Source organism: Syngnathus typhle, linkage group LG22 (assembly GCF_033458585.1).
Source record: "Syngnathus typhle isolate RoL2023-S1 ecotype Sweden linkage group LG22, RoL_Styp_1.0, whole genome shotgun sequence".
Taxonomy (NCBI): Eukaryota; Metazoa; Chordata; class Actinopteri; order Syngnathiformes; family Syngnathidae; genus Syngnathus; species Syngnathus typhle.
In genome coordinates, this window is record NC_083759.1 from 3,522,982 (window position 1) to 3,548,528 (window position 25,547).

Sequence of the window (25,547 nt, forward strand, 5' to 3'; positions counted from 1 at the left end):
AAATTTTTGTTTTTTCATGCTCACCTTTGCAACTTTGGAGTAGCTTTTCGGATTCTGATGCTCCTCCTGAAGTTTTTGGAGGGTTTCCAGTTTCTGAAAAATGTCATATTGAAGCAGGCTCCACCGTTGCTGCTCCGTGTCATCTTTGCTGGACCGCGCCAATCTTACATGGAGATGATGGATTCATTCAAACATGTATTGTACTTTAGAATGCAATGTGTTTATGTAAATGTAATGGTGATTGTACATGATAGACATTGAAGGAAACTTCTTGGAATCGAGCTCAGACGACTCGCCACTTTTCTCCCCTTCAGAAACTGGCTCAGAAATTTGGGCGAAGACCTTGAAAAATAAAAATAAAATGATCTCTTTGCTAGTAGTTGCTGGTAGTTTTTCATAAAACAAAAATCACTACAAAATGTAATACATTTTGTAAAAATAAAAACAAAAAATCAAACTTAGTGAAGTGATATGTTTCCATCTCGAACAAAAATTGTCTTCACAATCAAAAGATTATTTACCTTAGCATCAGACAGTGATTCCTTAACGATGATGTCATCACTTGGCACCTCAGAAGCATACAATGTGTCATCTGGGTCCTAACACATAATCATTTTATTTATTTGCACACGCGTGTGTGTGTGTGTGTGTGCGTACTGAGAAGTGGCCCATTCAAAGCAGCTGTATGTGACAGTACAATAGACAAATCTCACACAGCCTGATCTCAACATGTACCGTATTTTCCGGACTATAAGGCACACCACCATGTCCGATTTTTAATCCAAATCAAATTATTCTCCATTTTATCTTTTTTAATTCAACTTCAGACGCAACAAATTACTTTAAAATCACAAAATAATGATCCATAGTCTTTTTGATTCATAGTCTTCAGCGGGCCATTTATGATTGATTTCATGACACAATGCTTCGGATCAGTTTAAATTTGGGAATTCGGTCCATATATAAGGCGCACCTGACTATAAGGCGCACTGTCGGCTTTTGAGAACATTTTAGGTGCGCCTTATAGTCCGGCAAATACGGTACTGTAGTTGAATTCATCAAATGTGTTATTTTGGTATGAAAACATCTGTTGGAGGTTTACCTCAGGAATACTGGATGTTAGCGTGTCAGATGATGACGAGTGACAGCTCTCATCATCCAGATCGTCTTCTGAACTGGACTCCTCAAAATTGATTAAGTATCTTTGTTTAGCTCCATCCAAGTTTGATACATCTACACAGGGTTTGAGGCCAAGACCCTCACTTGAAGTTTTCTTCAAAATGTTAGTCTGGGGGGAAAAAAATTGACCAACACATTAAGATTGAAAATACTTTCGGACAAACTTAAGTCCAAATATTTCCAGCGGTAAATCCAACAATCCAGTTGTTTTTTTTTTTTAAATATAGCATTCATGATTTACCTCCAGAAGAACGGCTTGTTGTTGGGTAAGAGTTTCCAAGTCCCCCAGCACCTGCAGGAGAACTTTTATTCCAGAGAACACCACAAGACTCTCCTTTGTTTCCTGCGGGAGACGTAAATCTTCTTTGTAGTTGTCTATGTCCTCTAATGTCTTCTGCATTGAGTGGACATTGTCCAGGATGACCTTTACGATCCGAATAAAAAAAATGAAAAAGTGCAATGTAAGAAAAAAACTATATATATATAAAAATAAAAACGTCACCTGTTGGTTTCGAAGATGCTCGTTCACTGTAATGCTGGAATTGTCCATGGAGGATAAAATAGTTCTGATTTTGGGGATGTTCGCCTCTAGGGTATTAAGCTCCTCTTCCAAGGCCTCCACTACCTAGAAAAGGTTATTAAGATTTGTTCGTATGGACATTGGAAACCAAGTATGGTATCTTAACCACCAAAGCTTACGATGGATACCTCAACAGCCCGCTTGAGCTGCACCATCAGCTCCTGGATGCTCTTTTGCATCTTTTGAACCTGGAGGTCCGTGTTGTCCATCCTCTCCTCCTGTGCACTGAGATCACACACAATGCAAATCTCAGCTAACACATGCCGGAAATCTTTCAGTGTGCTCCTGATTCTTGCAGAGTCATCCAGGACCAGCTGGAGATAGAAAAGAAAGAAAAAGTGTTTTTGAAAAGGGAAACAAAAGTTAGTGCTTGATGTCATTAACCTGTAGTGACTTTGCATGATTCTGGAGGTCTTTGGATGTCGGGAAAGAGCAGGGAGTTCTCAGCCATGCCTGGGCCTCGTGGAACCAACAGGTGGCGCCGCACAAGAGATCTTCGAATTCTTGAAGGGAGGCGGGGATCTACAACACAAATGAGACAGAAATGAATGCAAATTCCCACACTCGGAAATTTGGTTGAGAGTCTTTCCAGAAGAGACCTTGTTCAGGAAAGCTGTACGATGTTCTGCCATCTGCACGGCATCTTGGTAAAGCCGCAGTGGTCGTGTCAGTTGGTCCATGAATAGGTGAGCTTGGTCCGATTGTTTCTCCACAAGATCCTGCACCTCACTCTCTAGGAGCATCAAGCGACTGTGATACGAGTCCAACTTGTCCCACACGTGCTGGAGAACAGAGGAACAATTTGATCTTGCATTGTAGTTGCGCAAATACCAGAAATGTCCTCGCTGGCTCACCTTAAGAACCTGTTGTGCTTCAGTGAGAGTCCAGCTTTTTTGCTCCAGGCATAATTTGACTTGCTCCAGGCCAGAAATCAACTCTGTGACTTGACAAGCCACTTTTTGAACGGACACATTCTGCTCCATTAACTGCGATGAAGCCAAATTTAGATGATTACAGAAATATTGTAAGAAATGATGACATGATTGAGGATGCTCTTCAATATGATCCATTACCTTCTTTTCAGTTTCCTCAACAGACTCAGCTGGACTCTCAGTAGATTTCTCCAGCACGCTGTCCTGGATACCCTTTAGCACAACCTTCTGATTGGACAGATCCTTTGTGAGCTCCTTTCAGAGTGAAGATAAAAGAGAAAATGGAGGCCAAGAGAAAAAAAAAAGAGGTCTAAATTGAATTCCTGCAAGCACTTTTTGTCGAATAATGGAACAGGATGAGTCTGTTAAGGACTTGGATGACGTGATGAGATTGAGAACAGATAGTGTAAAAAAAAAATACATATATATATTTTGTCTTCTCATGTGGCAAAATAACCAAATTAATTTTATTAGAAACAGCCAGAAGCCTCGGCCTGGAATCTCGACAACTTACAATAACTGTGATATCCTTCCATTCTTCGACTCTTTGATCGGCTTGTGCCATCAGCAGACCGACACGGCGCCGCAGTGACACCCAACGCCGCCAGAGGGCGCCAAGCTCCCCATCCTTTCCAATACCACATCCCTGCATGGGGCATCTTTCTCTTAATTCTTCAATCTGCCTAGCGAGGTCGAAGACACCCTCCATTAAATCCTTTTATGGAGAGAATAAAAAATCTTTGAGTGTCTTTAAAGGGGCGATTAGTATATTTTATTTCGCCTTACCTTGGCTTGGCTGTGTTGCGCAACACGCTTATCATAGGAGGTCACTTCTTTTGCTGCACAAGTTGAAAGCTTCGCTTCAAATTCAATAAGACGCTTTTGTACATCTTGGTGACAAACCCGATGGCTCTGTTGGCGAAGCTCACATCTAAAACACAGTTGTTGTTAATTGTAAAAAAAAAAAAAGATACATCCAAACATGAAAACAAGAGCCAGTACCTCTGCAAGGACTCCAATCTGAGATGAGCCTGAGCTTCCAGGATGGCTCTTCCCACTAACAACTGGCTCAGAATACCAATGTGCAGATCTTGAGTTTCTGAACGGGAAAGGCAGACTTGTCGGGGTACCAATTCAACAAGATGCTGGATGTGGGCGAGGAATCCTTCTTTGAGAGCTTCCATGGCTTGTTGGGTTTGAGTTTGTTCCTCCGTACAGTCGAGAAAGCCACCAGGAGCTGATAAAAATGTTAGTTGGGCATTGTGGAGGAAGTTAATAGCTCCTTGAGCAGCCCATTGGTAATCTTTCAAGGATTCTCGAGTTTTGGATAAACGTTCCTGTTGAATAGAAATTCGAGACAAATCGGTTTAAGTGCACAATCCGCTCCAAAAAAAAAAAAAAGATTGTCTACACACCATCTGTGAATGACATTCCTGCATGATAGAATCTCGAAGTAACTGCAAATCAGTGTGACTCTTCCAGTCGATGTTCTCCTTCCAAGTCAAAGCGTGCAAGACTCGCATTCCGGACTCGGTGTTTCTCCACATCGCCCATCGTCTTTGCAATTCGACATCTATGGATCTTTCATCTGGCCTGACCGGTAGCATCCCCTGCAACTCTTGTGCTGTTCTTTGAAAGAACTCCATCAAGGCAGGAAGCTCAGAGGAGAAGCTCAATCCCAGAAGAAGCCTTCCCTCTAAATGTTTCATCTCATGCGTAGCGGTGTGCTCCCAAGAAATGAACATCTCCACAATGCTGTGAATACTTTGCTTCTCAACTTCCAACTCTGTTGGGTTGAGCTCTTGAGCAATCACCTCTAATTGGTCCGCTGCTTCTTGACACTGCGTCTTCATCAGTGGTAGGTCAACCAAGAGTGCCTGGCAGAGTTTGAATCTCTCGCCCAAACTTCTTGTTCTATCATTAGCCTGCTGGATTTGCTTTTCAGAAACATCCCTTGAATCCTCCATTTGCTTCTTCAGTTGGAGATATTTATCTTGCTCCAAAGCATGAAAACTAAGAACTTTGCACCTGTCTTGCAGTTCCCCGATGGTGCACAGCAGAGAGCTTCGCTCCATCTCCTGGCAGTGTTGAATCTCTTGAACTTGACACTGATGTTCCATTAGCATGTGCTTCACAAGTGAAATTGCTAAAATGTTTTCTTGAGTCATGGGGAAATGATGTCGGTCCAAACAAGAAGATATGTCCTTCAGGCTATCCTCGATGGTAGACAACTCTTCACCAGAAGACGTTCGCTCATGAATCAGCTCCTCCAAATGCCAACCGGTTGCGCTCGCCTGTGCAAGCAGGCCATCAAATTCCGTCCGGATGGCCGAGAGTCTGTTGACGAGATGACGACTCTCTCCGGGGCTCAGATCTTCTCCTACTTCCTTACACTTCTTCTCTAAAGAATCTACCAGACTTAGATGACTCTCGATATCATCAGCAACTTCTCGGTGATGTTTTAGGTTGCTCTCAAGTGAGCCGATGTCAACTCTTGAAACATTCTCAACGTAAGCACGGGAGTCTCTGTTTGCTTTTGTTTCGACTAGCCACCTATCAATGCTATCAAGGTGGTCCAACAGTTCCTCTATCTCCTCTAGATTCTTCTGCATGGCGTCTAGAACGTTCTCCAAGCTTTTAGCGAGAGTTTCATACAGATCTTTGATTATGTTTAATGCTTGGGCGTAGTCCACATTGTCCATGTCTGCCTTTTCTTCTCTCATTTCTTCTAGTTGTATCTTGGACCTGATCCTGATATCTGTCTGATATTTCCTCATTTTGTCAATCTGAATACGAGCTTCTTCTGGAAAAAGAGACATCTTTTTTCCAATGATGATGGAGTATTCCATCTGTTTTGCCCATGTGATCCATTCTTGGAATTGCTTATTAGCATCAGTGCTAAGGAGGGAAGATTTGTTTTTGGTTGTTGCCAGTAAGGTCCGCAATTCTTCAAGATCATGTTTAATGCTGTTCTTCTCCTTCTGGCCAATACAGGAAAGAGCATCTGAGAAGGACTGGAGATGCACAAGCAGCTGGTTACACATTTTTAGGTCTTCGCTCAAACATAAAAGCTCGAAAGTGCTTTTGGGTTTGGATTCCCGGATAACCTCAATCTTGTTTTGAAGCTGTTGAGCTTCTTTCCTAAGGGCAGATGATTGACAGGAAGAGTTAGCTGCCTGATACAATGCTCTCCTGATACTTCCACTCAAAAGTCTCCACTCATCTTGGACATCTCCGAGCTGAGCGAGAAGAGCACCTGAGCTCTCCGCATCGCTCAAGTGAACGGCCAACGGGCTACTTAATGCGCGGAGCTCTTGCCACATTTCTTCGCTTTCTTTTAAAGTTTGCAGCAGGACGCAGAGTTTTTCAGCTTGGAGAGCGCTGCTTCCCAAGGTGCTTCTAAAAATAAAACAAATTAAATCAGTAAATGAATACAATAAATAAATAAGTGCAATAAGTGCAATAAATAAATAAATAAATGCAATTAAATTAATAAATCCCATGCTATACAATCCCATTGGTGGGAATAAATAAATGAATCCAATAAATAAATAAATAAATGAAATAAATAAAAACATAAATAAATAAATAAATGCTATAAAATCCCATTGGTGGGAACAACTGAGATCCATAGATGACATTGCGTCCACGGAGTTACTCACAACTCAATTTTCTTCTTCTCTGCATCGACGTCTTCCAGGAAAGCTTTAACTTTCTCCAGCTGTTTGTGATACTGTTTGACTTCATCCAGTTGAGCGCTTTTAACTTGCACTGTGGCGGAGGCATCCAGCAGTGCTGTACTCCATTGGGCTTCCAGTCTTTTCAAGACATTTGGATCACAACATTGAGAAGAACTTTTCATCGTAGCAACTTGATCCAGCACACAACGATTATAACCCTGCAGTAGAACAGACAATTGCTGGCATCCAAGATGAATTAGTAGACAAATACTACGTACCTCTGCCTTCTCCAATTGTTTGGACATAGCAGCGACATCCAGCTGTGCTGGCAGATATCGACATGCCAGAACATTTTGAACTGCTCGAACCAATCTTATTTCTGCTTCACTTGGTGACGACTGAAGGTACCAATTCAAATCCATGTGTGTTGTCCTCTATAACATAAAATTGAAATGCAACTAGCTCCACAAATAGTTTCTATACCTGATGAGTTTAGTAGTTTTTAAACAGTTACATCCTGAGCAATTGAATATAATTTAATGATGACAGTGTAACCCTGGAACAAATTGTTTGTATTCACATTATCCCTTATGGCAAAATCATTTTGGATTATGAACAAATTACAGGTTGACCAATGTCACAGAATTAAAGCAAAAACATTCCCCACTTTTTCACTCTTGGGAAGCACCAGGAAAACCAGTGCCTCGTCCGATAACGATGGGAACAAACAACCATCAAAAGGTCTTATCTGCTCACTGTTCCATGACGCTAATTAAGCTCTTCCACTTTGAGTTATGTACTTTTACACTGCAATCATCCGAGTAACCACAAGAATCTCAAATTAAAATCTTATCGAGGTTATATAAAAGTTATTTGAGATAATGTTGGATATAAAAGTTAATACTCACATTGATAATGTTGTTTCTCTCTACCATGCCCTGGACCTCAGATAAAAGCTCCTGCATTGAGGAGCTATGTTCACATGCGGGTTTTTCCAACCTCATCTCTTCTCTGATCTAAGTGCACAAAAAAGCAATGTTGACAGTGAACACAAGAAATTGCAAAGTTACATTTTCAGTTCAGTTTTTGTATCCTTTTAAAAATACTGAAAACAAGATGAGGAAAAAAAAAAAAGAGATAAAACTTACTTCTGCCATCTCTTTGGCCTCCAAAGACAGTAGTTCACTTTCCTCTTCAGCTCCAGAAGAACCACTGAATCTTTTGGGGATCAAATATTTATTCCGTTGTGTTTGCTCGTTAGGGTGGTCGTTATCTTTCATCGCTCCTTGTTTAGAATGCGGATATGTGTAAAGATTCAAATATGCAGGGAGGCCACTTGAATCAGAGGACCGGACGTTTCTCAAGACTGAGATTGATGATTTGCCACTTGATTTAGACTTCGACATTGTGGTGTTTCTACTTGATGAGGATTATGGATCCCAGCTAGACGCAGGAGACACTTCTGATTCAATCTCATCACAGATTTTGTCCTTTTGGACTCAAGTGCAAGCTTGTTCAGTATTCAGCACATCCAAATTGTGCAATGCATTTGGGTTCTTTACCCCATCAGTCATGTTGTCAAGACACTTCTGTTTCTCTCGTTGCCAAATGGACTTGAGTCTACAGATAGAACACATGGTAGACACATAAATCACCTCAGACTTCAAAACTGATCTATTTCCAAAGACTACGATAAAGACCTGGACTGGGTATTTGCTGATCAGAGGACACATTTAAAAACAAGCATTCACATATATGGACAACTCTTCAATTAACATATTTTGAGGATGTGGAGGGGGGGGGGGTGAGTCAGAGTATACATAGAAAAGTCATGCAAGTGAAAATAAACTTTAAATGTGATGCTACTCAATTCTGAGAAGAACCAGATGCTGCGGTTCTGGAACCAGAGGTGCCTGTCAAGGTCTTCGATAATTCTGTCTTCTAAAGTTTGTTTTGGGAGACATTTGATTCTGCACATTCATCACAATTCTAAGAAAATATAATCTTTAAATCAACAATTGCATAGTTCAGTCGAATGTTACAAGGATTAAGAAGCAGCAAATAGAACTATCTCTTGTATGCCCAAATTGTACTGTATAAACTGGACATTAGCATCTAGCGCCATCTTGTGGTTTTGCAGTGAACTTCCAGGTGAAACCCAGACTTGGTTTCAGATGTGCTAATTTGTTTGCTACTTCTCGTTGTAAAGTCAAAATACAAAGAGGGGTTACTGAATAATATGCAATAAGACGATTGTGAAGTTATTAAATATAAATAAGCCGTTTAGTGAGCATCACTTCCAGAGTTGCATTGATGTAGTGCACAAAATCCTCCATGTTAGATTTATTAAAGAACAAACACACACCTTTTTGAAATGTAAATCAGTCCAAGTCTGTTTCAACTAACTCACCCGTGACAAGCTTGGACTGACTACAGAGCCGGCTTCCACTTCTGCTTTGTTTTCTGATGGGAGTCTTGAATTTCCTGGTTCAAATCATCTCCTCCAGAAATCTTTCAAGTTGTGCCTTAAATATATCGGTGCAAATGAATTATTAGACAAAAGAAATTCACTTTGTGCCGTTGCTGAACACACCTGCGTTGCAGATCTACGTAGCGTGTCCAAAATATTCAAAAACAACAAATGGACACTCCTTAGTGAGCAAGTGGAAACAAATAAGGGATAGAGTGTGAACACACCCATATATGACTAAATAACACACTCGTCTTACTTGCCTGAGACGCTTTCTCTACTCAATGCGTTGCTTTCCAAATCGTGTGTGCACATTACATAAGATTTATCCGATATATTTTTTAAAAATACCTCTTTTGGTGTATTTCCCCTTTGAGCACGGCAGCATGCAAAAATTGCTCCAAACATTTTTCTGCAGCCTGCAACGACACACATGCAAGCGTGAGCATGTTGAAATCCACACTTCATTGTGCACAGACACACAAATACAGTTTTTGTAGCCCGGCACACAATTTGAAAAACAAGTCAAACTTGCTATACTACTTTCTTCTCTTTTTTAATTTAATCCTTTTCAACTTAACATTATCATTTGTGAGAATGTGACCTGGCAAAGGTTACTTAAATTGTGTTTACATTTTATTTCAACACCATTTAAAGAAATGGTTCCCTCAATACTTTATTCATTAATCGTCTAAAATACTAGTTTTAAATTTGAGGGTAAATAGAAATAGTCTTTGTCTCAGCTTTCATACATTTTGTGGGACTTTTGTGCCTCGAATTTGTTCAAACCTAACACGGTGCGCCATGGTTATTCAAAATAGTTGTCAAGTGTTCAAGTTGAGGAATTGGCCGCTAGGTGGCGCGCTGTATACAAACCCGAGCTGTAAACTCCGTAATTTAGCGTAGAAGAAGCTTTACCACCACGACTTTGACGTCGGGCCATTTGTGCTATCTTGACCTTCCTTTTGCTCTGTGACAAACACAAAGGTACTAAACGCATATTGTAATTCGAATAATCGCTCATTTCCTTGGTGCTTCACAGTTATTATGACGTGAAAGTCTCGTTAGATCATGCGTGCAACAGCCATTAATGCGCTTTGTTAGCTCGTCTCGTTAGCCTAAAGCTAGTTTAGCTTCTCATCTGCAAAACAGTGAGATTGTTTTGCAACAATGTATGTTAAATCTCAGATTCTCCATGGTGTCATTCTAAACGGATAAAGTATATATTTAGATAAAATCCTAATCAAATTCAATTAAAACATTTGAAATGTTCCTCTTTGGTTATTAAATTTGCTTAATTTGTTGTTATTGCTTCTTCCTGCAGATGGCTGGACGCATGTTTGCAAATTGGTGGGCCAAAATGGGCCCTTACTACACCAAGGCTTATCAAGAAATGTGGGTGGGTGTTGGCATCATGACATACCTCTACTACAAAATCTCCTATGGAGGTGAGTCAAGGTTTTGCTGATGGGGAAATAAGCATTACAAACTGAGCCTGGAAAACTTTTTGGGCTGACTGTGCAAGTTTCTGTAATTTGTTGACTGGAGTACATACAAATGCAATTTATTAGGACTTGATCAAATGTTTTCTTAAAAACTACTACTCCCAGGGAGCCCAGAGCTGTAATAAATCTGATCATTTTGCCATCAATGTGTCTGTGATGGAGCATGTTGTGTCTTACTGACTTAACAATTTTGTTTCATTTTATTTTAGGCAAGAAAGCGGTGAAGGACAGTAAGTACAGTAGCTTCTAATTTGTCATTTATTGAAAAAAAAATATTGTGTTTTTTGTGGCAAGTGACGTGTGGGTGCAATATACATGTTAAAAATTATTTTTTGGTTAGTTTTTTTAAATTATTCTGTTATTCCTCCCATTAAGTATTGTGCAGTAACGTTGATTCTCCGCTAGATGTCACTATCACAAACGTTTATATTATTTTGATGCAAGTCAATTTTCTGCTGTATTCTTTTAACTACTAAAGCAAGTTGTCTTATTTTTTTCTTTTTGCAGAGCCTGCTCATTAAGTTTTGAACACCTCAGGCCACCCCACCACCCTTCCCCCCGCTGTAAAGTTTCCCCCCATTCACATTGGACATCTTGTTAATATGAAACTAATAAAATTGTCAGTGAACCAACAAACGTTTTGTTTTCATGAATGATATTTTCCCCTTTACTGGTAAGTCATGGAAACACTAGAAATGATCTATCATACTGGAATGACAATTACTGACCAAGACCAAAATAGCTCTAAAACTTGTTTGGCAAAATAACTTGGGCTTCAAACTGCTCCATAAAAAAAACACCACTCATTGAGATGAAAAAAAGTTCCACAAATATATTAATCAGAATACTGTGTTTGGATTGGTGAGGCTGCATAGAACACATTATTGTACTGAACATTTTTGAGTTGACTTCCCCTTTAAGTAATGGAGTTAATGCATTTATCAATGTTTTTTTTTTTTTTTGTTTACTAATATCTGTACTCATCCATAAATAAAGTGAGAGTACTATTGACACCTGTGTGAATAGTATTTTTCCCAAACCAAAGAGATTACAATGAATTAGAATTATATGATGTACTACTTTCCTACTTAAACCACTGCTTGTTGAGTATGCATGTGAGGGGGGAGGGGGGAAAAGATCTCTGGCGCCCTCCCTCATCTCTCGCTCACGCTCCGCAGCTCCTTTTCTCCCACATTCAAACATGGCGAAACTCTTTTCGACAGCTCCACCACCTTCACATCCATCCTCCTCACCTTCATCCAAGCAACCGCCGCCTCCAACTTCATCCTCCTCCTCATCTCCGGCACAGTGATGACCCGGGAGGATGGAGAAGTTGTCGGCGAGCTTGTCGGAGATCTCCTGGAGCCCGCTCGCGCTGCCTTTGGACGCGGTGGTCAGCAAGTTCCGTTTGCCCACTCTGGTCCGATTGGCCCACGGTAAGAGAATCTCACAGCCACGCAGGTGCTGCAAGGTCTTGGAAACATCACTTTGTTTGTTGCGACTTTTTGACAAGTGCGTTGGCCAGTCAATCCTGACTCCTGCAAGAAATTCTGGTGACAGAAAGCAAACCAATGTGTTGCAATTAGAAATATGACTCTGTAACTAAACGACTAAATTGTCTATATATGATGTTGACTTTGGAAAAACTACGCAGGTTAAGTGTCAAGTTAAAATGTAAGAGGGTTTTTTTTTTTTTTTTTTAATTATGGCATGTTGGCGTAAATCTTGTTTCCGGTAAAGACCTACAAAATAAAACGAACGTCAGATTATTTTAAAAAAGTAGTTTCATATATGGCGGTATTTTTGCATGTTTTTCCCCATTCTAATTTATTATAATATGCAAAACAACTATTGAACTTAATACAGTTGAAAAAAAAAATACACAAAAATGCATCTCCGTCTCGGATCATTCACTTTTAGTACTTCTTTGCTTCTTCGAGTTATAATATTAAAGCGCCTTTTTAACAAGACGTATGAAATTCGTTTGTATGTTTTGTTTCCAAAGTCAATGTGTAGCCTGCACATCAGTGCGACTTGACTTTGGGAACGAGCTGCTTGGGTGTTCTGCCCAACTTGTTCTGGTCCAGAGCTGTCCGGAAAAAGCCACAAAGTATCTGTTGTGCTGCTAAAGTGCCGCTCAATTCTTTTCATATGCAAATGATGCATCGTGTCAGTGGATGCGCTGAATACTAAACACCGCGATGGGAACATTTCCAGTTTAGCGCGCGCAACTCATGCGTGTCACGCTCCATCGAAATGTACGATTTACGCACCTTGTTGTTGCGCTCCTGCAATGTTGATTGCGCAACCGGAACTTCACTTATTTCTGCAGCCAGGCAGCACAAAGATGATCATAAGGGTCTGTATTTCATAAGATGCAAAGGACATGAGGACATGGAAGGCAACAGACTTTTTTTTTTTAGCCTAATCCACATGTGTCAAACCAAAGGCCCGGGGGCCAGATACGGCCCGTTTTTCTTATTTTATGTGGCCCGCGAAGACAAATTGTGCATCAAATTCGTGTGTCATTACTAGAGTTGCAAATTGTCTTCACTTTTAATAATATCTTCTTTTTTTAAATATTTGACCAGTTTTTACTTGTCTGATTTGAAAAAGAGTTATTTGTCAGTAGCTTTTACTGTACATAATATGAGGTGCTCATACATTTATCATAATGGCCCTCCGAAAGAAGCTATGACTACAATGCGGCCCGCCCAAAAAAGAGAGTTTGACACCCCTGGCCTAATCCATTTTCTATGTTTCTCAGGTGAATGTGTCGACGGTTTGTCAGAGGAGGATGTGGTTCTGCTCCACTCCTGTCGTCAGTGGACCACAGTGACTGCTCATAGCCTAGAAGAAGGTCATTACGTCATCGGGCCCAAGATTGACATCCCTCTACAGTACCAAGGTGAGAGGATGCTGACTTTTGGTTTTGACATCAATGAGATATTTTTGCATTCAATGGAAAGGTTGAGGGATGCAGTCACTTTTGTCCACACAACAAATCAACACTGGTAGTTCCCCCTCACTCCAGACTGTAACGCTGGTTGTGTCTACCCAGTATGACCTCACCGAAGCTCATCTCCAATCCCATTCTTCCGATTGTTGGACCAGTTGTATTATTCACGGTGTAACTGGAGCTCCTCTTCACTGCTTCCTCTACTGATGGAGCACTGATGTCACCTTACACCACTCCCGCCTCCCTGACTCCTTTTTGGAGGAATGAGAGAACATTTTGGGGGGGTCAAGTGAAGGAGAATGACTCTGAGATGAGCATTTGATTTGAAACAAATTGAAAGAACCTTGTTTTTCTTTTTGCAAACTTGTGCTCATATGAGTTGTTAACTTTGGAAAACTGAAAAGCTAGATTAGATGAATTTAGATGAACTTCCAAATATGGCAGGTAACTGGCTGATTCACAAGCCACCCTGATGAGCTCATGTCTGTGTGATGACTTCATCCAGGAAGTCCAAATATGCTTAGGAAGAGTGCAATATAGGTTTCCCCTCGGGGTTAGACAACAGGATGCTCCCTTCTCTCTCTCCCTTTACTCTCTCTCTCTTCCCTCCTTCTCAAGTGATGACTGAGGTGTAGAGGACAGAAAAGCTGAATGGCTCCCATGTCATGAATGGGTCTCTGAAAGTAAGTGGCGCCTCAGCCATTCCTGGCCCTTAATGCTTTTTTTGCCGTTGAGAAGATGGATTAGCGGGACTTCATCTTTTGTAATCCTTTTCCAAACAAAGCCTACATTGTGAATACACGTGTTTTGACGTTACTGTAGTTTTGGAAGCACTAGGGGTGAGTGAAGGAGGGACTAAGATGTTTCAATGCTGAATAAGATGCTCAAGTTTGGTATTCTGCTCTGCCTCTTAGACCCAAAAAAAAAAAAAAAAGAATCACATATCTTGCAGGATTCATTCAGATTAACCTCTACGTCAATCAAAGAGTCAGAAAGAAATCTGAAAATGTTCTTAACGGGTAAATTGATGGGAAAAAGTAGCGGCGATCAAATCAAAACAAACCACGTTCCTCGTCTGTTTCCCATCTCTGAGTCGCAAAGATTTCAAGCTGAAGAAGGGGATGAGGAAGTGAAAGAAAGCCAGAGGGTCGTGCGTGTGCGTGTGTCTCCATGGTGATGTGTCTCTGCTCTGCGTGAGAATGGGGGTACTTTACCGGTTGCCATGACAACCCTGTAGCCTGTCGATTGGCTCGAACGCTGGTGCCAGGTCAGAAGTCGCCGAGGTGTCTTTGTGCTCCCAAAACTGTGTGTGCAGCAGATGTGTTTTCGTAAGAATGTTGGCATTCAAAAGGAACAAGAACATTTCTGACCTTCGTGTCTCTTTATCTCGCTCTCTGCTCATGTCCTTCTGCAGGAAAGTTCAAATTGTTGGATGAAGACAGAGACATCAGGGATCCCATCCAGTATTTCTCAAGTGTGGAAGAAGTTGCTGGAGTGTTCCCCGACCGAGTCTTTGTCATGGAAACAATCACTTTCAGCGTCAAGGTTCATGCCTCGTTGCTTCTCTTTAGGAATGCGCAGACTTGACTACAGTTTCGACATTATGTGCACTCACTGACCAAAACATTTGATACGCGGGCACAATTACAACGCTGTAAAAGGTTACGGAGTAAAGTTGGAACAATTGCAATGGAAAAAAAAAAAAACACCCTCTCTCAGATACATAAAATTGAATGTGTTCGTTGATCTATAACAGGCTTTTGGAAATAGATATATGGTTGCTGATTTGTTTTTGGGGGGGTTCCCATGGTGATGAAAACACAACCTTTCCCCAGTGTCAAGAGAGTTATGAATATTACAAGAATGCATTGGTATATCAGTCTGATTTTGTTTTTTAACGGCTCTCATTCCCATTTGTCACGCAGGTGGTTTCAGGGGAGTTCAGCGAGGACAGTGAGCCCTACAGCTTCACTCTGCAGGCTGGAGATGAGCTGTCACTCATGGGGAAGGCCGAGCTTCTATGTGCCACGCCGACGAAGGAAAAGACAGGACTGAGTGCGCTGTTGAGACGACTGGGAAAGACTCCCCGAAGTAAGGAAGGATCATATACCGTATTTTCCGCACTATAAGGCGCACTGGATTATAAGGCGCACCTTCAATGAATGGCCCATTTTAAAACTTTATCCATATAGAAGATATATACATTTGGCCCGCGGGACGGACTTTGGACACGCCTGCTGTAGTGGGTCAATATTGGTCCATATATAAGGTGCGCCTGATTATAAGGCGGCTTTTGAGAAAATTGGAGGTTTTTAGGTGCGCCTTATAGTGCGGAAAAGACGGTACTTTGCTTCCAAAGGGTGCGATTTTTCCAAATCAAATAATCATAGTCAAATAGTACAATTGAGACTATTAATTTCAAGCTGCTTCCTGATTGGTTCAGTTTCACGTCATGTAGCTGTTATTGGTGCACGCCAGTGAAATTGCATCTTTTTGATTGTGGACAGGTAAAACTCCCTGCCTGGTTTGTATGAACCATCGCACCAATCAGAGCGTCAGCTTGCCCTTTGCCTGCCGTGGACGCTTTTGCACACGCTCCCCTTTGGAGCAAGGCATGCTGGGCGGAGAGCACACGGTGCGCAGCATCATCGAGAGGGTCCGCCTCCCGGTCAACGTGTCGGTACCGTCGCGCCCGCCGCGAAACCCCTACGATCGCCACGCGGTACGAGAAGGCCACCGCTTCAAGCTGCTCAATATCGTTAGCAAGACGGTGGTGCTCTGTATGGTACTTCGCCGACAGGAAGTGTCGCCCTCCCACTTCCTGCTGCTACGCTGCATGCCCCGCTTCAACGTGGCCGAGGCCTCCATGCAGAGGGCGGCCCTGGAGAGCCTACTTTTACGATACGCCTTTGACCCCGACGCCTACTCTCGAGCTGTGAGGGAAACCCGTCCCGAGTTGGAGTGTATGACGGAGGAGTGTGTGAGCCCCCGACGCTCGTGTGTGTCGGCGCAGGACTCGTTGGCGCCCGCCCTGCAACAGCTGTCAATGTGCGGCTACGGGGGCGGGGTCTCGGACAGCCTATCGCAGCGCTGCGGGGACTCTCTCGGGGTCCAGATTGGGGAGGGACCCGGTGAGGAAAGAGAATATGTGACCCCTGAGTGGACGGAGGGTGAAATGAGGCCCACTGAGGAGATACCTTATGAGGAGCTTTGGACCAATCAGAATACGGACGGCCTAGGAAAGGAAGCAAATCTCATTACCTTCCATTCATCTGCCTCACTGGAAGGCTCCTTGGGCACCGTGGTGACAACTGTGGCAGCTCCACCGCCCGTACCTCCAAAATCTGATGCTGTGAGTTCCCCTTCCACACATGCTGCTTTTTGCATCCGCTTCTTAAGAGTGAGGATGCTGCTCATAAATTATTCGCACTTTTAAATCTCATTTACACAGACAAAACACTTGCCATATACTCAAAGCACATAAATGTCCACAATGTTTTAAATACTGATAAATAAATACTAACTTTTCATTATAGGTGACTTTGATTCCACCTTTTTTATTTAGTTGGTTTGAATTAGTATTTAGAACAAGTTTGTTCATTTTGTTTCATTTTAGTATTAGTTTTTAATGGGGTGTTTGTCGAGTCAAAAGTGGGTCACAAAGTATTGCGTAATGAATCAAACTTCAATTCTAAAACGATTGTTTGACCTTCCTTCTGTACAATACCAAAATAAACACACTTAAAATAGACCCTGACAGCTCATGTATGATATTGACAAAGAGGAAAAGTCGAAGGACATTTTTGCTTAACATTAGGTTTTTGGTTTTATTAAAGATGTATTTTCAATTACCGTATTTTCCGGCCTATAAGGCGCACCGGACTATAAGGCGCACCTTCAATGAATGGCCCATTTTAAAACTTTATCCTTATATAAGGCGCACCGGCCTATAAGGCGCACCATTAATGCATCATGTCAGATTTTTAATCCAAATCAAATCATTCTCCATTTTATCTTTTTTATTTCAACTTCAGACGGAAACAAATTACTTTATAATCATAAAATAATGATCCATAGTCTTTTTGAGTCATGATTCATAGTCTTCAGCGGGCCACTTATGATTGATTTCATGACACAATGCTTTGGGCCAGTTTAAATTTAGGAATTTGGTCCATATATAAGGCGCACTGGGCTATAAGGCGCACTGTTGGTTTTTGGGAAAATTTTAGGTTTTTAGGTGCGCCTTATAGGGCGGAAAATACGGTAGTTTTTGTTTCCATAATCTTAATGCACACCAAGTACTTATAGGTAGGATCTATTTTACTACAATGCATCAAGCCCCTTTACCATTAGAAGACTTTCTATCATGATAGCTGACAACAAAATTGAAAAGATGTGTGGGATCTCAAGTTTCTGTGTGAATTATAGCTTGGCTCACACTGTGTTCCTCATTCCTTAAAATGAACTGTGCCAAACTGTGTACGTTGCAGGCATGTGCGTGGAAAGAGCATAGTTACGAATTTTGTCGGAAGTGTAAAGGTCACCAAAGTCTGACATTCGCCAACTACACACACTAAAGTACAGCTGTGCTTCTCATTTTTCTGTGCATGTATGTGCGTGACTCTAGGTGCGAGAAGAGTGTCGCTACTTGATTGCTCCTCCGGTCCCTCCTCGCGGCTCTAAACTGGGATCCATCTCCAGCCCGGCCCCCAGCCCTCCTGTCCCTCCACGTTTCGCCAAGACCTCCACCTCCCCCAGACCTAATATTTCCTTCTACTCCTCAGGACTGCAGGACAGGTAGTCACCCCTTCACTTAAGCATGTATATTGTTTTGATTCATACCAACTGGTGCTTATGTAAGTTCTTTTCTGTTGGGTTCCAGCTGCTCGCACTCTCCAGATCCTTCCCTCTACTGTTACCCATGTTCCTGGGCTGACTGCCCCGCCCCCAATCCCGAGCCGGTCTCCATCATCCCCGCCGACGCTACGACCGACCCTCAGAAGGCACAAGCCGCCTGGGCCGAGCCGTGGGTGGACTGCTTCACCGCCGGGCCTCGACTGAGAGCTCCGCCCCCGCAAAGTCGTTTTGCACCTTTTGGTGCTTTGAACCCTTTCAACCGCCAGTCACCTTGCCCGTCACCTGAGCTGGCAGACAGTCCGGAATCCTCCAGAGGAGCGGAAGGAGGCGGGACGAGCACGGGGGTGAACGAAGGCTCGGCCGTACCCGCCGACTCGACTTGGCGTCCTCCCGCTGATTTGTCTGCGCTTTCATTGGAGGAAGTATCGGCCTGTCTGCGCTTCATCGGTCTGTCGGAGGCCGCGGTGTCCGTATTCCAGAGGGAGCGAATCGACGGCAGCCTCTTGGTTCAGCTGACCGAGGACATCCTGTCACATGACTTTCACCTGAGCCGACTCCATGTCACTAAGATCACCCAGTTTATACAAGGGTGGAGACCCAAGATCTAACTCGCAAACACGACTTCCGTGAATCCTAAATGTGCCTTCCACGGTGAAGGTGAGAGTTGAACGAAAACCTCTCCCACCAACTCAGCCTCAGACACATCGGCTGTCACATGCAGACTTGTTTCTAATCCAAATTCCAGACTGAAAATGATTTACTGCAGCGATCATTTTTATAATGAAAGAAATCTTTGTTTCTTTCCCTCTTTGGATAACACACACTGTTGTTTTGTTTGTAGTGTGCAAATTTTGACTGCCTCAAAAAAGATAGTTTCTAAAATGTACCTCAGATCACTTTGAAATGCTTCATTTAGCCATGCATAAATAAATTAAATCATGCTTGATGATACTGTATGTTCACAATTTCCCTTCATCAGCAAATGCAACGATGTATTGAACACGATGCTTTTGTCTCACTCAAATGTATTATTTTAAGATTAAAGATAATGACGTGGTTATCGGGCTGCTAGATTTTGTGTTACAGCTTTAAGTCGATTTACGTCCATTCCTTCTTCTTTCTAGATTGTAATTAAAGTCGCAGTTTAGTTCCATTGGGAGTAGAAATAGTGTACAAATACGTACAAGTCAAAAAGTATTTTAAATCAGAACCTGTTACTAGCGGCAACCATCGTGGAGTCAAAGGTACAAATTGTTAAATTCATTCTCGTGAGCTGCTACAAAAAAGTTATGCTAACTTTGACCTTTCAGAAGTCTGAGACTTTGCAAAAATACTCCCGAAGAGCAAACAAAAACGACCCAACCATTTTCACAACTTATTGATGCTGACCTGATTTTATGACGATGAATGGTGGGTTCAATTATGGAACTTCTTGCTGGAGTCTTTAGCGTGGTCCAGTAAGAGTTGGCACGGTGTGAACTGGTTTCCGTACACTCCCTCAAAACGCATCGTGGTGCTGACAAGACGTGCTGCTCCGAAAGAATCCACAAACCTGAATGGACCTGAATGCATCAAATAAGACCCATCAGTTCACATTTTAAGTCGTGCAAACATAGCGTGGGCTAAAATATTCCATTTCTTTTGGGTAAGGCTGCAAATGTGTATTTGTGCCTTACTTCAGTCATGCAGAGCACTTACCCAGAGGATCCACAAGCTGGTGCACTAGGCCCATCTTCTTAGCTTTATCAACGCGGATATTCCTGCCTGTCAGCATCATGTCAAAAGCTCCAGGGAGACCCATCTACACATATTGTCAGCTAATATGCCCCTCGAGAGGCTTGATATTTGTAAAGTGTTTTATTAGGCTAAAAAAAATATTTATTTTGCACAAATATTACATTATCACCCACGTAGAATAATTTAATTGTATACTGAACAGGGGATTTTTTTTGTTCGCAAATAACCACTTTAAATGTTGAATCTTTATGAAATATTTCAAACAATTTTCATTTTCGTTAGTGGGAAAAAAAATCGTCAAATCAAAGCATATACAGAAGAAATGATATACGTACATTTATAAAAGGCATTTTATTAGCTGCTACAACAGCGCCCCCATGCGTATCGTCTAGTTATCGTTGCTCTGATCGAGGTGAAGGTTCACCCTGGTTCTCATAGAATTAAGAAACAGCATCATCGGAAATTCAGGGATGATCTGCATTTGAACTAGTAGATGTGTTTGAGTTGCTTACCTGACAAAATGATGCATTTTATGGAAGGAAACCTGCAAAAACAGCTGGCAAAAAGAGTAAGAGCAGCCATGTCTAACTGAAAGTGGAAACTGTAAATAAGATTTTTGCACAGAAGGGGGGCGCAACACATTTTGCACAGTCGAGTGACGTAGAGACTGTGAGTTGTAAAATAAATCGCCATGCTGTAAATACTCTGTCATGAAAATAATACTACTATTTTCATGGCAAAAAATATATTTGTTACTTTCAAAAATATATATTTCTTTATTATAAATTCTAAAAAGGGATATAAGGTTCAGATTGTTTTTGCAAGCGTGGAACGCGTTCTGGCATAGTTTTGGCCAGCTAATTCAGACTTGGGTCCTGAAAGACTGAAATCGGATTTGTAGTCCAGTTGTACTGTACCCGGCAAAGCCTTTGACAGGGACGCGAACATATTTGAAGTACTATACAGGTAAAATCTCAGCTTTATTATCATTCAAGCGATTTAATTTATCATATATTTTGAGCTTGCAGTAATCAGGCAAAAATGTGTTGAAATAATGAATAGAAAATCAGGCGATGAAGGAAGGCAGCGCTGCCAGCAAGCTAACAGTCGCATTCTCAACGTTGCACTCTATAATGCAGACCGAATTTATATCATGTAGTTTGTCAGACATTGCTTGAACTACTTGCACAACATCTAACAACTTTGCAATACATCTAATCCTCTTTTGGTCTTGACGTGATCAAGTTAAGAAATATAGGTGAAAGGTCGGACAGGGTTGGGCTAACTGGGTGACCGTCAATGAAATGTCATAAGGGGTTGTCATGCTAGTATATACTGTGCCGCTGCATTTAAGTTAAATTATTTTTGTGTTTGCTCGATTACCGGCTACTCGAGCTTTGCAGGTATAACAAGCAAAAAACTAACTCGATGTTGCTACGTCATAAGCACTATGTCAACTATGGCGTATTCAGTGTATGTTCATTTCATCCACTGTAGTAGTTCCCAGCTATCCTGTATAACTTGTCATTATTTTGTGCAAGATGTTCTATAATATCTTTTCACTGCACTTTTCTTTGCAGAACGTTATGGCTTCCATGCTCTTGAAGTCAATGCGGAGCTCCCCTGTCAACCCCTCGTGGGCTGTGCAGTATGGTAAACCATCATCACAATTTTGAGATTTGTCTTTATTGAGCCATTTTTGCTTCAATATGCATTTAAATCATAATAACTTTGTGTTTCAGCCGCACGATCCCTTAGCATGACGACTCAAGTAAACGCTCAAGGTGCAGACTCGCATTGTTTGAATAAACACAAGCATGAGGCTAACTGTCACTTCTTTCCAGCTCAGACAAAAAGCAAGAAGACACTAGCCCGTCCTGGCGTGAGGAACATAGTACTGGTGGAAGGAGTGCGAACTCCCTTCCTAATGTCTGGAACTACGTGCGTATTCCTCTTAGTTTGTCAGAAAAGTGATCTCAGTAGTTAATGTTTCTTTGTTTACAGCTATGCTGACCTGATGCCTCACGACTTGGCCAGAGCAGCTCTACAGTAAGTGTGTGTTACCTTGGTGTTAAATCAATTCATCCGGGATAATTATTTTTTTTTGGTAGAGGTCTTCTGCACAAAACAGGCTTACCCAAGGATGCTGTGGACTACATCATTTATGGAACAGTCATTCAGGAGGTTAAAACAAGCAATGTTGCACGAGAGGTATTAACACTCATTTACACATCAATATAGAAAGAGCTGCTCCTGATGAGCGTTATCCCTCACCTTGTTCTCAGGCAGCGCTGGGTGCAGGCTTCTCAGACAAGATCCCCGCTCATACAGTCACCATGGCTTGTATCTCCTCCAATCAGGCCATGACCTCGGGTATGTCCGAGCCACTATGACTGCGTTAGAACCAGACCTCAATCTGAAATTCAATCAAATAAATAGTTAGCTATCTCTTTCAATTGCCTGCCTGACTTTTTGTCTCCTTCTAGCTGTTGGCCTAATTGCTGCCGGGCAGTGTGACGCGGTAGTGGCTGGTGGAGTCGAATTCATGTCCGACGTTCCTATCCGTCACAGCCGTAAGATGAGGAAGACGATGTTGTCGCTCAGCAGGGCAAAGACCCTCGGCCAGAGGCTCGGTCTAATTGGAAGCATCCGTCTGGCACACCTCTCGCCAGAAGTATGTGTTCACAGAATTGATTGTAAATAACGTTGCAACCAAAATGGAAATTCACGCCGCCAACATTTTTCAGAATTGTAAAAATACGAGATAGCACATCCATGACAATGCCGCACTTTTACTTTGTGCCCGAAGCTGCCCGCTGTCGCCGAGTTCTCTACTGCCGAAACAATGGGGCACAGTGCCGACCGCCTGGCTGCAGCGTTTGGAGTCTCCAGAGTGGAGCAGGATGAGTTTGCTTTGAGATCTCACACTTTTGCCAAAAAAGCCCAAGATGCAGGTCTGCTGCAGGATGTCATCTCCTTTAAAGTGCCCGGTAAATATTTCATCACACGTGTATCTTATAACAAACCTCACTTCTGGAATATAAGAATATTCCAACCGCGAGTGTCCAAGGGTCCGCCATATTTTTTCTACAAGATGGTTTGTCTTTTTAGGCCGTGATATTGTTTCCAAGGACAACGGCATCCGTCCATCCTCCAAGGAGCAGATGGCCAAACTGAAAGCAGCCTTTGTTAAACCTCACGGCACCGTCACCGCCGCCAACTCGTCCTTTTTGGTAAGCCCAACTTTCCAGCTCCTCTGGTCTAGTCAAGTTTTCTTCCAAAACTGGCATTCCACTTATTCCTGCTTTCAGACTGACGGTGCCTCTGCTGTGCTCATTATGTCTGAAGAGAAAGCTCTGGCAATGGGCTACAAGCCTAAAGCCTACCTGAGGTAACTGCACAATGGCGTCATTTCATCCCAATTAACACTTGATTAATGCTTCTTTGTATTCTTCATGACAGAGACTTTGTTTACGTGTCTCAGGACCCCAAAGATCAACTACTTCTGGGGTGAGTCGATTTTTTTTTTTTCCTATTTTTACTGTTTATAAATATTCGCATATCCAATTTTTACAACTGACCCTTTTCAGGCCAACTTACGCTACACCCAAGGCCTTGGAACGTGCTGGCTTGACCATGAATGACATTGATGTGTTTGAATTCCACGAGGCATTCGCAGTAAGTCATCACAGAGGAATTGACGCAAGGTTGTAATTACGATCCTCGCTCTGCTTAGTATCAGTTGAAATCAATATTCTCTATTTGGTATTCGTTGTAACACAGTTTGCTTATGGTTTGATTTTCCAGGGTCAGATTATGGCAAATCTGAAGGCCATGGACTCGGATTGGTTTGCCCAGACATACATGGGCAGAAAAACAAAGGTTAATGATTTTTTTTTTTTCCTCTTCTCAATGTGTCAATCCTTTTCTAACTTCAATCTATATAACTTACCTTAAAGGTGGGTACTCCTCCCATGGAGAAGTTCAATAACTGGGGAGGCTCTCTGTCCTTGGGCCATCCATTCGGTGCCACCGGTTGCAGACTGGTCACCACGGTTGCACACAGACTGCAGAAAGAAGGGGGACAGTTTGGACTTGTGGCAGCGTGCGCTGCTGGAGGACTGGTGAGTCGTGGCTAGCAGCCATTTTTGAAAACTTTTTTTTTTTTCTTAATTGCTGTTGACACGTATGTTTTTCAGGGTCACGCCATGGTGATTGAAGCCTACCCCCAGTAAAGCATGTAAAGTACCATCACTAACCAGACTCATCACAAGATCAACACACTCACGCACATTTAGTTACAGCCCAAATGTATATATTTGCACCACTCTGCCTTGAGGAGTCAATCTCGGTGTGGGCGCGATTGTGGAAAAACGGCTGTTAATTTATAGCAGTGGAATGTTGCCTTTTGGTTTTAGGGAACGGCAGAAGCATCATGTCGGCACTTTGAGCCAAATGTATCAATCATGATGCTGTTAAGGCCTTTAACGGAGTTTGCTGTTTATACTTGTGAGAAATTTTTTTTTCTTATAAACTGTCCAAATTAAAGGATGTGATGACAATGCATGTGAATTTTTTTCCCCCATTGCTTCAAATTAATTTTACAATCCTTGACGTGTAGAAATGTATGGTGGTCTTAGTAGGGCTGTGCAAATTCAATTACAATTATTACACAGCATAATTATAAAATCAATTATTAATATGCACTATTTGTTTATACAAGGAAAATAAATTTTAATTTATATATTAGCAGCTTTTTTTTTTTTAAACTAATTCATTTTATAAATTGTTTGGCCCAAACAGAACTACATATTATAGTGTTTCAAAGAATTGTTTTTTTATTTAAATAATTTTTAAACATGCATGTCAGCAGCCCTGCAAAATTAATTGATAGGGAATATAGCCGTCTGCGTCTTGATGTTAATGAGGTGGGGGAAATGGATGCTCCTTTCAACATACGGTGACTTAAAAAAGTTGACTTTACAGAGTAGCTATTTGGGAGTAAAGCTGAGCTTCACCCGCTCAAGTGTTTATCTAATTCACCTCGGATGGCTGCATTTATATCAACATTTCCTCGCTTTTTTATTTTTATTTTTATTTTATTCCACCCGCTTGGGAGCCTGCTCAACACACACCTCGGCTTGGGAAGAGCCTTGTTAACATAACTTCAGTCAGACACTTACGTTTAAAATGTATTTAAAGATTTAATTCTTGCAGTTGAAGCCACGCTCGACTCCAGAGTCGATTATGCAGCCGCGCCTGTCACCGGCAGCAGGCGCGGGGAATAAAACCAATGTTTTACCGCCGAGGCAAAACGCCGCTCAAATGTAAATAGCGGGGAGAGAGACAGGCGAGGTTTTGTGTTTTTAAAAGCTTCAAAAAAAAAAAAAAAAAAACTACCTCAACCCTGCGAGACACCGCAGACACGCGTCGACAAGGCGGGCCGCCTCCCTGCCTCAGCGGGGCTTTGATCACGCCCAACCTTTTATGGGGGATGACTGGCGGAGGCACCCGCTGCTGTCACTACAAATCTACGCGTCTACCTCGGCGAGCGCGTGGGGAGGATGCGGGGATGATGCGGGTGGAGTCTGCGCGCTTTCATCTCATCCACTCTGGCGCACACGGACACCTGATCGAGTGTTTTTGGG

General features: G+C 42.1%; 4 protein-coding genes and 1 long non-coding RNA gene across 8 annotated transcripts in view; 3 read left to right on the plus strand and 2 right to left on the minus strand.

Moving 5' to 3' along the window:
- LOC133146808 (nesprin-2) overlaps positions 1 to 9,348 on the minus strand; it is a 28,495-nt gene extending 19,147 nt beyond the window's left edge. Inside the window, exons 1-22 of one of the 4 annotated variants that reach the window (XM_061270863.1) lie at positions 9,193 to 9,348; positions 8,737 to 8,896; positions 7,934 to 7,991; positions 7,520 to 7,814; positions 7,280 to 7,387; positions 6,650 to 6,805; positions 6,354 to 6,589; positions 4,107 to 6,090; positions 3,694 to 4,028; positions 3,478 to 3,622; positions 3,206 to 3,406; positions 2,833 to 2,946; positions 2,614 to 2,745; positions 2,359 to 2,541; positions 2,144 to 2,281; positions 1,888 to 2,073; positions 1,682 to 1,804; positions 1,421 to 1,603; positions 1,103 to 1,288; positions 522 to 599; positions 248 to 342; positions 25 to 163 (exon numbers count right to left, since the gene is read on the minus strand). In XM_061270863.1, the coding sequence (XP_061126847.1) occupies positions 25 to 163; positions 248 to 342; positions 522 to 599; positions 1,103 to 1,288; positions 1,421 to 1,603; positions 1,682 to 1,804; positions 1,888 to 2,073; positions 2,144 to 2,281; positions 2,359 to 2,541; positions 2,614 to 2,745; positions 2,833 to 2,946; positions 3,206 to 3,406; positions 3,478 to 3,622; positions 3,694 to 4,028; positions 4,107 to 6,090; positions 6,354 to 6,589; positions 6,650 to 6,805; positions 7,280 to 7,387; positions 7,520 to 7,777 (4,980 nt within the window). In that variant the 5' untranslated portion in view covers positions 7,778 to 7,814; positions 7,934 to 7,991; positions 8,737 to 8,896; positions 9,193 to 9,348. Of the gene's footprint in view, positions 1 to 24; positions 164 to 247; positions 343 to 521; positions 600 to 1,102; positions 1,289 to 1,420; positions 1,604 to 1,681; positions 1,805 to 1,887; positions 2,074 to 2,143; positions 2,282 to 2,358; positions 2,542 to 2,613; positions 2,746 to 2,832; positions 2,947 to 3,205; positions 3,407 to 3,477; positions 3,623 to 3,693; positions 4,029 to 4,106; positions 6,091 to 6,353; positions 6,590 to 6,649; positions 6,806 to 7,279; positions 7,388 to 7,519; positions 7,992 to 8,736; positions 8,897 to 8,964; positions 9,112 to 9,192 lie in introns of those variants that run through there. The other 3 variants (XM_061270862.1, XM_061270861.1, XM_061270864.1) reach the window with 3 other exon arrangements.
- A 320-nt stretch (positions 9,349 to 9,668) lies between these two features.
- On the plus strand, positions 9,669 to 10,982 carry atp5mj (ATP synthase membrane subunit j). The gene is made up of 4 exons (XM_061270870.1): positions 9,669 to 9,828; positions 10,166 to 10,289; positions 10,556 to 10,576; positions 10,854 to 10,982. Exons 2-4 carry the CDS (start codon positions 10,166 to 10,168, stop codon positions 10,865 to 10,867), a joined length of 159 nt encoding a protein of 52 aa, XP_061126854.1. The 5' UTR covers positions 9,669 to 9,828; the 3' UTR covers positions 10,868 to 10,982.
- A 30-nt stretch (positions 10,983 to 11,012) lies between these two features.
- Positions 11,013 to 15,257, minus strand: LOC133146814 (uncharacterized). The gene is made up of 5 exons (XR_009711433.1): positions 14,676 to 15,257; positions 14,520 to 14,608; positions 13,419 to 13,556; positions 12,620 to 12,707; positions 11,013 to 11,896 (listed from the first exon to the last, which is right to left on the minus strand). It is a non-coding gene; the product is annotated as an uncharacterized LOC133146814 (long non-coding RNA).
- Positions 11,643 to 19,226, plus strand: gareml (GRB2 associated, regulator of MAPK1-like). The gene is made up of 7 exons (XM_061270865.1): positions 11,643 to 11,782; positions 13,114 to 13,254; positions 14,720 to 14,850; positions 15,231 to 15,396; positions 15,813 to 16,657; positions 17,933 to 18,102; positions 18,188 to 19,226. The coding sequence occupies exons 1-7, from the start codon at positions 11,671 to 11,673 to the stop codon at positions 18,768 to 18,770; spliced, it is 2,148 nt and encodes a 715-aa protein (XP_061126849.1). The 5' UTR covers positions 11,643 to 11,670; the 3' UTR covers positions 18,771 to 19,226.
- Positions 19,227 to 20,738: 1,512 nt separating this feature from the next.
- On the plus strand, positions 20,739 to 24,461 carry hadhb (hydroxyacyl-CoA dehydrogenase trifunctional multienzyme complex subunit beta). The gene is made up of 16 exons (XM_061270869.1): positions 20,739 to 20,865; positions 21,480 to 21,552; positions 21,642 to 21,683; positions 21,744 to 21,840; positions 21,904 to 21,948; positions 22,011 to 22,110; positions 22,185 to 22,272; positions 22,386 to 22,573; positions 22,709 to 22,889; positions 23,011 to 23,132; positions 23,211 to 23,290; positions 23,362 to 23,409; positions 23,490 to 23,577; positions 23,707 to 23,781; positions 23,859 to 24,023; positions 24,099 to 24,461. The coding sequence occupies exons 2-16, from the start codon at positions 21,486 to 21,488 to the stop codon at positions 24,132 to 24,134; spliced, it is 1,422 nt and encodes a 473-aa protein (XP_061126853.1). The 5' UTR covers positions 20,739 to 20,865; positions 21,480 to 21,485; the 3' UTR covers positions 24,135 to 24,461.
- Positions 24,462 to 25,547: the final 1,086 nt, after the last annotated feature.

Coding starts and splice junctions, on each gene's coding strand:
- atp5mj (XM_061270870.1), top strand. CDS start 10,166: ATGGCTGGACGCATGTTTGCAAATTGGTGGGCCAAAATGGGCCCTTAC. Junction 10,290..10,555: donor CTACAAAATCTCCTATGGAG/GTGAGTCAAGGT, acceptor ATTTTATTTTAG/GCAAGAAAGCGGTGAAGGAC.
- gareml (XM_061270865.1), top strand. CDS start 11,671: ATGGAGAAGTTGTCGGCGAGCTTGTCGGAGATCTCCTGGAGCCCGCTC. Junction 11,783..13,113: donor TCTGGTCCGATTGGCCCACG/GTAAGAGAATCT, acceptor TATGTTTCTCAG/GTGAATGTGTCGACGGTTTG. Junction 15,397..15,812: donor ACTGGGAAAGACTCCCCGAA/GTAAGGAAGGAT, acceptor GATTGTGGACAG/GTAAAACTCCCTGCCTGGTT.
- hadhb (XM_061270869.1), top strand. CDS start 21,486: ATGGCTTCCATGCTCTTGAAGTCAATGCGGAGCTCCCCTGTCAACCCC. Junction 23,782..23,858: donor ACATGGGCAGAAAAACAAAG/GTTAATGATTTT, acceptor CTTACCTTAAAG/GTGGGTACTCCTCCCATGGA. Junction 24,024..24,098: donor CGTGCGCTGCTGGAGGACTG/GTGAGTCGTGGC, acceptor TATGTTTTTCAG/GGTCACGCCATGGTGATTGA.